Consider the following 11,557-nt stretch of genomic DNA (forward strand, 5'->3'; position numbering starts at 1 on the left):
GCTCCTCTGATGCTGCTTGGCCTGCTGTGTTCATCCAGCTCTACACCTTGTTACCTAAGTATGAGGGCAGATTGGCTTCATTGTGTCAGTAATATCATGTTTAAACTCTGATTTAAAAGGATTCTTTGTAAATCTCGTCATCACCTATTGAGGTGTTTGAAAACCTTTCAACAAATAATCAATCAGTTTCCAAAAACAGGAAGAATGGGAGTGGTGACTTGGACTTCAAAAGAAGCACATTTACTTTGTGTTTTCCGTCTGTCTGTACAATTTGGTAAAAATGTTGGGGATTGATGATACTGTGCACGTAACTACAGAATAGTGCTATGACAACACAAACAAGCCCACTACCACTGGCCCTGTTCTCCCATATTTAATTGTTCTTTTTTTCAGTTGGGGATGGTTTGGTGCAACCTGAGGCCTTGAACAAAAAGGCAATTCAGATTATTAACAGAGTCAGAGACAAGCTCACAGGTAAGATTGAGAGTGGCAATTTGTTACTTTCTCCAACTGGTAAGGGATTTGCTGATTTACTTTTAAGTTTAAATTCTCTTTTCAACAACTTATGACAAGTAGAATATAACAGCCCTCACCATCTGCATGGGTTTCCTCCCTCAGTCCAAAGATGTACAGGTTAGGTAGATTGGCCATGCTAAATTGCTCATAGTGTCCAGGGGTGTGTAAGTTAGGTGAATTAGTCATGGGAAATGCAGGGTTACGGGGAGAGGGGAGAGGAATGGGTCTGCGTGGGATGCTCTTCGGAGGGGTGGTGTGGACTTGTTGGGCCGAATGGCCTGTTTACACACCGTAGGGATTCTATGTGTCTTCAGATACTGAGGCAGGAAAGAAAGAGTTGTATTTATATAGCATTTTGCACTCACTTAGGCCACTTCACAGCCAGGTTGTTACTTTTAAGTGTTGCAGTGTCCATAAACATGATAACCATTTTGCATGTAGCAAAGTAACAGACCAAAATAAGTAACCACTTCATCTGCATTTACTCATGTTAATTGAGGAATAACTTTTGGCAAGGCCTAGAGCATGAAATGTTGCATTGCTTAGTTTAATGTCTTGTCAAATAGCAATGCTCTGAGCACTGCACAGCAGATCACCGTAGATCACGTTCTCAAGTTCTACAACAGGGCATGGACCATCAACCTTTGGACTTAAATGCAAGAGTGCTGTACAAAGGCAAGTCGACATCTGATTGATGAAATAAGAGTATAAAAATTAAGAGAAAAGTAGACAGTATTCTGTCAAAAGTATTATCAAGGGGACACACTTTTAAAGTGAAAAGCAAGAGGTTTAGAGGGGATTTGAGGAAAAAACTTTTTACCCAGAATGTGGTAAGGGTCTGGAATGCTTGCCTGGGAGGATAGTTAGGCAGAAAACCTCACAATCTTTTAAAAAGTACATGGATGAGCACTTGAAGTATCATAACACTCAAGGCTATGGGCCTAGTGCAGGAAAATGGGCCTTGTGTAGGTACTGAAGACAACAAATGCTGGAGATCACAGCGGGTCAGGCAGCATCCATGGAGAGAAAGCAAGCTAACGTTTTGGTATGGATGACTGCAGTAATTTGCCCCTACTAGTGTAGGTTGTAGTATACTTTTGACAGTACAAACTTGATGGACTGATGGTCTTCTGTCCTGTGATTGTATACACTTTCAGCTCATTTTACACATCTTTTGGATAACTGTCTAAAAGGAGTCCTTTATTTATGTTAGCTATAGAATAGAATTAGTTGGTTGTTAAGTTGTTCAGTCACAAGTTACCTTGCATTTACTTAAGAAAATTGATCATTTCAGGGCTGTGGTGATGTGTGGAAAATACAATTGATCGCATAATCGCACAATTAACCGCAATTCAAGAGAATTCTGCATGTATCAGAGATAAAATTGGATTTCACATGATACAAACAATGTAGTTTTATCTTTCATTTCTAAGTAAAGCACCCTTTATAGAGATGGTTATTCACTATAATTTGCTAGTCTTTATATTTTATGTGTGTGTTTATAGATATCGTAACTAGCTAGACTCTAACTATATTGCTTCTCATGAGTTCGAGGGTAAACTGTTTCCTATAAACAAATTGAATGTGATTTTATGGAAAATTTATGTCCTTGCATGATTTTAATGTAAGATTAATCAACAATCAACATCAGCATTGCCCAAGAAGAATTAAGACAAAGTACAATTGTTAGGTGTACATAAAGTATACCATACCAATTATGTTATTGGACTAGTACTCCAGAAAATTGAACTAATAATCTAATAATTAAGTAAATCCAGAATAAAATTCTAGTATCAGTAATAGTGATCATATACCTATTGGATAATGATAGATGTCCAACTGATTCATTAATGTCCTTTAAAGGATTTAGGGAAGGCGATTTGCTGTCTATATCCAGTCTGCCCATATATGACTCAAGATCTAGGGCAATTTGGTTAATTCTTACCTGACTCTGAAATGGTCCAGCAATCCATTCAGTTATCACCCTCATCACCTCAGTGATCAGGGATGAACATGAAAATGCTGGCTTTGCTAGTGACACCCACACCCTGTGAATTAATTATTTAAAAAATTAAGCACTGCGATCCAGCCGAGGAAAATAAGACAAGCACTTGAAAGCATTTTAAAGTTTTAAATTTTGTCTTTATTTCTATTATAAATTCCTTTGTCTAAAGTTATGTTGGAAGCGACCCATATTGACTTGTTTCCTAGTAATTACATCCTCCTACTAACGGTGCTGCTGCATTGGTGGAAGCAGTAATTATATGCTGAAAGTTTAAAGAGGCAACTTTATTATAAATGCCAATGTCTAAAGGTAAAGTCACCATAGTCCTGCTGGACCATAGGGCTGCTCTCTCATGAGAGAGAGATTTAACTCACCTCAGGCAAGGGGAAAGGTTGAGAAGGAAAGGTCCACATGGTAGCCTCAGCCAGTGCAGGAATAGAACCCACACTAGTGGCGTTACTCTGCATAGCAAGCCAGACATCCAGCCAACTGAGCTAACCAACTCTAGCCAATGTGTACATATTAACGTAAAAATTTGATAGTGGAAGTGCATATGAGGTAACACATTCAATAGACTCGTTTAAATCTCTATATTTTAAATCAGTTTTCTCTGAATGGCTTGCTGGTTGCAGCAACTTCATCACTCCCACCTTCATTAAGAAGTACTTTCAAGTGAATACAGTAGAATTATCATTCCTTTTATTTAAACATTAATTATTAGAAGTTATTGCTGTAATATTTCTATGAAGTACAGGAAGCCCTTACTTAAACTTGTAGTTGGTTCCTGAAAATTGTAATTTTAAGTGCAGCAATATGAAGTAAAATATTGATTCCTAATGTTAAAACTGGAGTTAAGTTCCATTGGACCTTCCTTAGCAGAGATTTTTAAAAAAGCCACATTTTACATTGGTAAATGAAATAACTTCAAATGAGAAATTTTAAAATATAAAATGAAAATGTAACATTCTATTTACAGAACCTCCTATAGTGTCTCCTCAGATTAGAGCTTGGGGTGTCCCTGTCTGGGGTCTGCAAGGGTGGGCCTTTGCTCATTGGGATCTGGGTTGCTTGCTGGGGTAATTGTTTGTCACTGGCCATGTCCTGGCCTCTGCCTTATCATCTTTTTGCAATACCACAGTGCCCATTCTTGCTGGCCAGTGCTCAGTGGTGATATCTACAGGGCTGGCTGCAGGGCATTGGCTCTTCCTTCTCCCGGCTGGGCTTGGTAGCTGTATTCTCCAATTTCACCCCCCCCCACTCTGGAGTGGCGCCAGGGCTACAGGGCTCCTGTGACAGATTGTGGCATGCAGCATAGGACAGTGCAGGAGAACTTCTGGGGATTTTCCAGGCTAGAGGACAGAGAGTGTTGGACATTCTGATCCAATGGAGTTTGGCAGTTCTCCTGTATTGTTTGCCAGACTCTTGTGGGAATCGTGCAGTTCCCCAGGTGGCATTTTCAGAGGGAGAGTGTTACTACCAAGCTCTAACATGATCATGGCTGTGCCCTGCTGACTGGGAAAGGTGACTCTGTTATGTCCAGGCAGAACCTCAAGAGATGCCATTGGGCTGTGGCTTGGCCACGTGCAGCAGCTGTGAGGCTTGGTGAGTGGGGACTCACTAGTGAAGACTTGGGCTCTGGTACAGTATAGGGAGAGGCTGCAAGTCAGAAGACTGGTCCTCACCTCAAGTCTGAGAGATGACGAAATCATGCCACAATGACACTAATTGGGTCAGGTCAAGATTCTATGAGATTTCCAGCCCTAGCAACTTAAAGCAAAACAACACTAAACTGGGCAACATTGAACATTCATTCTATATTTTTTAAAATACAAAATCTGTATCAGATTTAAGAAGCTGTTTCATTTACACTTATAGTTTGATGTTAATGTAAACTGCAAAATAAATTTTAGATTGTGATGGTGGTTGATTTGTATTTCAGGTCGTGATTTTGCGCATGACGAGACTTTGGATGTTCCCACTCAGGTAGAGCTGCTAATTAAACAGGCAACATCCCACGAGAACCTCTGCCAGTGCTATATTGGATGGTAAGTGACAGAACATCATCCAACAATATGTAGAAAGATCGCATTATTCTAGCACCAGGTTTCTCTGGAGAAAATGCGGAGACAATTTTGCATATTTTTAAAATTAGTTACAAGCTCATACTTTTACTACAAAGCAATTGAGAGCTTACAAATACTTAAGTAAAGCACCACCCTTTCTAAAAAGTATCTGCACAATTTCATAGCTTCCTGATGGGTCTTACGGATTAAAGCCACTTGATGTATCACTAAGGCAGGGCCAGAAATTTCCACAATCTCTTCCTGGTCTCTGCCAAATTTGTTTCAGAATCATAAATAGAAATGCTGACTAGCTCTTGTTGGTTGAGGCCTAGGGATAGAGTCAGGCTGACCTACGCTGTACATATTGTTTAGATGGCCTAACTGTACACTCTGACACTGAGTCTTTTTTCTTAATTCTTTCATGGAATGTGGGCATTGCTGTTGAGGCCAGCATTTATTGCTCCTGAGTGATTGCCCTGAGGAAGATGGTAGTAACCTGCTGCTTTGAAGCGCCATAATCCCTGGACTGTAGGAACATGCACTGTGTGTAAAGAAGAGAGTACCAAAATTTTGACACAGTTACAGTAAAGGAATGGTGATTTGATTCCAAGCCAGGATGGTATGTGACTTAGAGGGGAATCTGCAGGTGGTGGTGTTCCCATGTCTCTGTGCTCTTGTCCTTACAGGTGGTAGAAGCAACAGGTTTATAAGGTGCTGTCAAAGGAGCCTCAGGGAAATTGATCACATAATCACACATCTAACCACAATTCAAGCGAATGTATCAGAGATAAAATTGGATTTCATGTGATACAAGCAATGTAGTTTTATCTTTCATTTCTAAGTAAAGCACCCTTTTTGGAGATGGTTATTCACCATAATTTGCTAGTCTTTGTATTTTATGTATGTGTTTATAGATATTGTAACTAGCTAGACTCTAACTGCATTGATTCTTGTGAGTTAGAGGGTAAACTGCTTCCTATAAACAAACTGAATGTGATTTTATGGGAAATTTATGTCCTTGCATGATTTTAATGTAAGATGGAGCTCACTCATCCAGCAAAGTGCAGAGTACACCATCACACTCCTGACATATGCCTTTTTGGCAGTAGACAGTAGATTTCCAAATCTCAGACAGTTCTTGTAGTCACTGTTTTTATATGGCTAGTCCGGTTCTGTTTCTGGTCACTTGTAACCTCCAGGAGTTGATAGTGGGGGGTTCAGTGATGGTGATGCCATTGAATGTAAAGGGGCAATGGTTGGATTCCGTCTTGTTGAAGATGGTCACTACCTGCACCTTGCGTGGTGCAGATGTTACTTATAACTTCCCAACCTGAGTGTTCAGGTCTTGTTGCATTTGGACACAAACTGCTTCTGAGTCTGAGATGTGTCTGAGCTGTCACAATGGTGCTAAACATTGTGCAATCATTAACAAAAATTTTCGCTTCTGATATTATGATGGAGGAAAGGTCATTTGATGAATCACTGAAGATTGCTGGGCGTTGGACACTACCCTGAGGAACTCCTGCAGAGGTGTCACAGGACTGAGAGGATTGACCTACAGCATCCACAACCATTTTCCTTTGTGTTATGTATGACTCCAACCAGCAGACTGTCTTCCTTATGATTCCCATTGATCCAGATTTGCTTGGGCTTCTTGTTGCTCTACTTGTTCAAATACTGCTTTGATGTCAAGGGTGGGGATAGACTTTGGAAATCTGAAGCACAAAGTGATTTTGGAATCCTACTTCAGGATTCCCTTGAAGTTAACAAGCAGGTTCACTTAGCAGTTAGGAAGGCAAATGCATTGTTAGAATTCATTTCAAGAGGGCTAGAATACAAGAGCTGAGGTGTACTGCTGAGGCTGTGTAAGACTCTGGTCAGACCACATTTGGAATATTATGAGTTGTTTTGGGCCACATATCTAAGAAAGGATGTGCTGGCTTTGGAGAGGGTCCGGAGGAAGTTCACAAGAGTGATTTCAGGGATGAAGGACTTGTTACATGGGAGTGGTTGAGGACTCTGGGTCTGTACTCAATGGAGTTCAGAGGATGGTGGGGGTTGGGGGCGCAGAGGAAATCCAATTGAAACTTAAAGAATATTGAGAGGCCTGGACAGAGTGGAAATGGAGAAGACGTTTCCACGAGGAGGAGAGACTAGGACCTGAGGGTACAATGAAGGGATGACACTTTAGAACTGAAATGAGAAGAAATTTTGATTAAGCTGTGGAATTCATTGTTGCAGATGGCTGTGGAGGCCAAATCATTGAGTGTATTTAAGACAGAGATAGCTCGGTTCTGGATTTGTAAAGGGACCAAGGGGTACAGGGAGAAAGCAGAATAATGGGGTTGAGAAACATATCAGCCATGATTGAATGGCAGAGGTGACTTGAAAGGCCAAATGGCATAATTCTGCTCCTGTATCTTCTCATCCTTGTTATTTACTGAACTGCAACTGCAGCAGTTTGATGCTCCCCTGCATTTTCATAATTAGTGATGTATACTCTGTTGTTCATTGTCTCTTTAGCATTGTCCAATCCTAGTTTGTTCTGTAGATTTTCTCAATGTGCCGCCAACAGAAAGGAAGGATTAGTGGTGAACAGTTGATTTTCAGATTGGAATAGAGTGCTGTGCCCCAAATGTCAGTATCATTGTTCTTTTTTGATGTGTATTAATGACCTAGATTTGAGTGCATAGGGCATCACTTCAAAATTTGCAGACAACACAAAACTCAGATGCAATAAACGTTGAAGAGGATAGTAAGGAGGACATAAACTGGTGAAGTGTGAAAGATTAAAATGAACAAGTCTAAAGTGGTACATTTTGGTAGAAAGTATAAGGAGAGACAGTATAATTAAATTGGTACAAGAATACAATTGGTTTTGTATGCACATAAACTACTGAAAGTGGCAGGACAACTTGAGAAAGCTGTGTCAAAGCTTTAGGAAGGTTGAACAAGAGGTTTTTGAGAATGGTGCCAGGGAAGAGGGACTTCAGTAATTATAGAAAGCCAGAGAGGTTGGTTTGTATCCTTTGAGAAGGTTTAGTAATGTGGAACTGCTTTTGACGGCAGAAAGATCAATAAACATAGGACATTGACTGAAGGTTTGAAGGGCAAATGGACCAGAGCGATTTGAGGAAAAATGATATGCAGTGAATTTTCAATCTGGAATACACTGCCTGAGTGAATGGTGAAAGCAGATTCAGTAATAACTTTCTAAAGAAAACTGGATAGGTGTCTGAAAGGAAAACATTTACCAGGCTGGAGAGTGGGACTAATTGGATAATTTTGTTAAAGAGCTGTCACAAGAATGATGGATGGATTGAATGGTCTCCAACTGTACTATATCTTTCCATGGTTATACACACTATTTTTTTCAATAAGAAAACTAGTAACTGTTCATCCAAGCCAAATGATATTTGAGGTGAAATTGACATCTTGCTTTTCAACGCCAGTCGTTGAAATTGGATGTCAGTTAGAATGTCACAGGACCACGGGAAAATCTATTCAGTTAGCTGAACCTGTTTGTGCAGAGACTATGGATGGCTGAGTGTATTAACACTTCTGAACTCTTGCAGAAGAAAAGTGCTTTTTGGACAGTTGCTGCTAAGGTGAAGAGAGGCTTTTGCCTTGATTGTACAGAAAAGGCCAGATTATTGAGAATGTGGAACCAGTATTTTGCAGGAATCCTCAAACTTTTCAATTTACATTTGGTTCTCTGAATTATGTGTGATTAAGAGTTTGGAATCTCAATATAGTGAAATTGGATGAATGGAACATTCGCAATTATCAGCACTAGACATGGGTGTAAGTACAAGCCGAATGCAAAGTACAGTTACCTGTGTTATATAACCTAGTGATGACCCCAGTTTCAGAAGACATTTCCTACTGGGATTGTCACATTTGTTATGGGCCGAGTGTGCTGCAAATCAAGCCACACGAAAAGTGCAAAGGTTTAGTAATTGCAAAAATACTATGTTTCTCTTTATCATTATTTAGAACAAAAGAGTTTCACCATAATCCATGAATATCATATACATACATACATATAGAAAAAAAACACATTTCAACCCATGGGCTAAACAAAGCCTACTTTTCCTACTAGTTGTGTGGCCATGGAAACTCAGTTCTCCTTGTGATCCAATCCTTTTTATTTGTTGTTTATTCTGTTTTAAAAGGACTGTTTTAAATGCCTTTATGACATTGGAGATTTAATGCTAAATGAGGATGTGTTGTCAAGATATGTTGATATCCTTGACGTGAGATATAATACCAAAGAATAGAAAACGTGATTTGAGCTTTGTGTGACCCATGAAGCTCCATCTATTCGTAAAGTGGCCCATGAAGATGGGCTTGGACAGTCTCGCCTCACTGCATTAGTGTGTGACAATTTTACTTCTTACATCAAAAGTTTTTATTATCCTTTCACCTGAGCCTGGTTAATTGGGAGCAGGACTGTGCATTGGAATCACTTCCTTAGGGCTGTCATGAATTTATTCTCATACTTTTCAATCAACAGATTTGTAACTTCCTCATTTAATGGTAAATTTCAATACAAGTTCTACAGATAACAGGACTGTGTATTTGACTTGTGCAAACAACCGCTACTAGTTGGCTGAAAGCTTGCAGCATAGGGAAGAATTGATACGTTTGCTGTGCAGAAAAGTAATATACTTTTTTTTAAATCCTCAGGTGTCCCTTTTGGTGAAGGAACTTTGGAACCTGCGGACAACCTCCCATGTTGAACTTGGATTCTTGTTAAACAAGCCATTTTTAATATAGCTTCCAATCTGCCAGATGTGGTGACTAAACCGTGTAGCCAAATAGTGTAATTTGGTAGCCTGTAGCCTGCATTCTACAAGGCAGACCTAACCTTTGAAACGCACAGATATGAGACCCCAACCTGTGGAAGATTTCCCAGAACAAGTTGGTGCTTTTCTGGCCAGTTTGAGCTGAGTGAAATGTTCTGAGGACTGAGCTGGTCACCAAGTGCTGACAGACTGAACATCACTCATGTAAATAACAAGAATGTTTCTAGTGCTAAACTAATCACATATAGCTGAGCACACCGAATGAAGTATAGAGCTTGTAACTATCATGGAATACATATGATTTCTGGCCAGTCTTTGAGACAATGAACTGTTATTGTAGAATACCAATAAAGATGTCAACCTAGAATTACCTATTTGATACCAAATATATTTTTTACAAGAATAGTTCAAACAGCTGATGGCTGTTAAGTTGGAACCTCATCTTTATTAGATTGTAAAAATTTGAAATCTTGAGTCATTACAAAAACATAAGTAATATGTACGCATTAAAGTACACAACTAGCAAACTGCAAAATCCTTTTCGTAGTTCTACTGTTTGTTTTCTACCATTAACACTGGTAGGAGACTTTCATCAGTGTGTAAAAATGTCCTAGATCATCCAGGTGTTGGGAACACTCAGTTCACTTGCCCCTTCTATAGAATTACATTGAATGTACAGTACAGAAACAAGCTATTTGGTCTAATTAGGTCTATCCTAACAACCGTTCCCCCTCTGCCTTTACTATCCCTCTGCATTATCGTATCTTTGTTGTTTGCTCAACCTGCTCCATATGGTGGAAAGTTCCTGTGGATAAAGATCTAACAAAGCCTTCTAAGTGAGAAGCCTGGAGTGGTGACTCCCAATTCTCAGATTTCAGGTTATCTATCTACAAAGCTGGTATAAAACTGGAGGCTGATATGCCAAGTGCTTGAGACAACCTATCCTCCAAAATGGAAGTAGGCTGCACAAGGAGAGGATGGTACAGGCATCCTGAAGCATCTAAGGTTTTTCAGAAATTGCCATTTAATATTGACATCTCTCTTGCACGGAAGGACAGAGAGTCTGGAAATGGAATACTGTTAGTCCAGGAACGGAGTGGGGACTCATCATGGCCCTCCCAAAATAATGAATCACAGTTTCCGGTAATGTGGCAGGCAAGTGCATATAGTAGCATCGGATATCTACCAGCCCCACATTAGCCCCTTCACACTGACCCAACAATCCCCTGCAGATCTGTGAGCAACATTCCATCTAAGCTATGTGGCCATGCAGCTGGTCCAAGGTCCCACACATGCCAATTGACCTGCCGACGCATTAATCCATAGAACCCATACAGTGTGGAAAAAGGCCCTTCGGCCCAACAAGTCCACATCAACCCTCAGAGCATCCCACCCAGACCCATTCCCCAAATCTATCTAATCTACATATCCCTGAACACTATGAACAATTTAGCATGGCCAATCCACCTAGCCTACACATCTTTGGACTGTGGGAGGAAACTGGAGAACCCAGAGGAAACCCATGCAGACATGGGGAGAATGTGCAAACTCCACACAGATGGTTGCCTGAGGGGGAAATCGAACCCGGGCCCCTGGTGCTGTGAGGCAGCAGTGCTACCCACTGAGCCACCGTGCTGCCCATTGACTTCTTTGGCATTGACTAACCATAAATTAGAGGGGTATTGTTTATGAGTATTGACAGGTGCGATTCTAATGTTAATGACAGTTTCACAGCAAAGGGTTAATTGTCCCTTTAAAACTGTCCATTTTAATAACTAAAAGTTTCTGTAATCTGCAATACCACTTATGGGCACAAGATGTCACCAGATCACCCCAGTTTCGTAATGGATGGAAATCAAGAATGAAACATGTTTTATTTTGTGCTGAAGCAGAGGTACAACCAAACTTGAACAATTTCACTTTGATAAACGAATCACTACATGTCCGCTTTCTCAACTATTAAGGTGTCATGCACAAAAGAATATACATAGACCAACAAATAAACAATCAAACTTGCACATGCAAGCATGCATTCACTCTTATGGACAGACCATAACTTAAATGTACATGTGACTGATATAGCATTAATGTAGAACTACCAGTAAATGCCATCTAATGTGTTTTGGGCTTGTACTGATCTTTTACGTTCAATATCAAAGACAATA

At 40.1% G+C, this 11,557-nt stretch overlaps 1 protein-coding gene across 1 annotated transcript in view; it reads left to right on the forward strand.

Moving 5' to 3' along the window:
* Positions 1 to 9,762, forward strand: part of mtor (mechanistic target of rapamycin kinase) — a 358,206-nt gene extending 348,444 nt beyond the window's left edge. Inside the window, exons 55-57 of the mRNA XM_048614903.1 lie at positions 394 to 474; positions 4,461 to 4,566; positions 9,274 to 9,762. Coding sequence (XP_048470860.1) covers positions 394 to 474; positions 4,461 to 4,566; positions 9,274 to 9,289 — 203 coding nt within the window. The 3' untranslated portion in view covers positions 9,290 to 9,762. The remainder of the gene's footprint in view (positions 1 to 393; positions 475 to 4,460; positions 4,567 to 9,273) is intronic.
* Positions 9,763 to 11,557: the final 1,795 nt, after the last annotated feature.

The sequence above is a fragment of the Rhincodon typus genome, chromosome 31, assembly GCF_021869965.1.
Source record: "Rhincodon typus isolate 14 chromosome 31, sRhiTyp1.1, whole genome shotgun sequence".
Lineage (NCBI taxonomy): Eukaryota > Metazoa > Chordata > Chondrichthyes > Orectolobiformes > Rhincodontidae > Rhincodon > Rhincodon typus.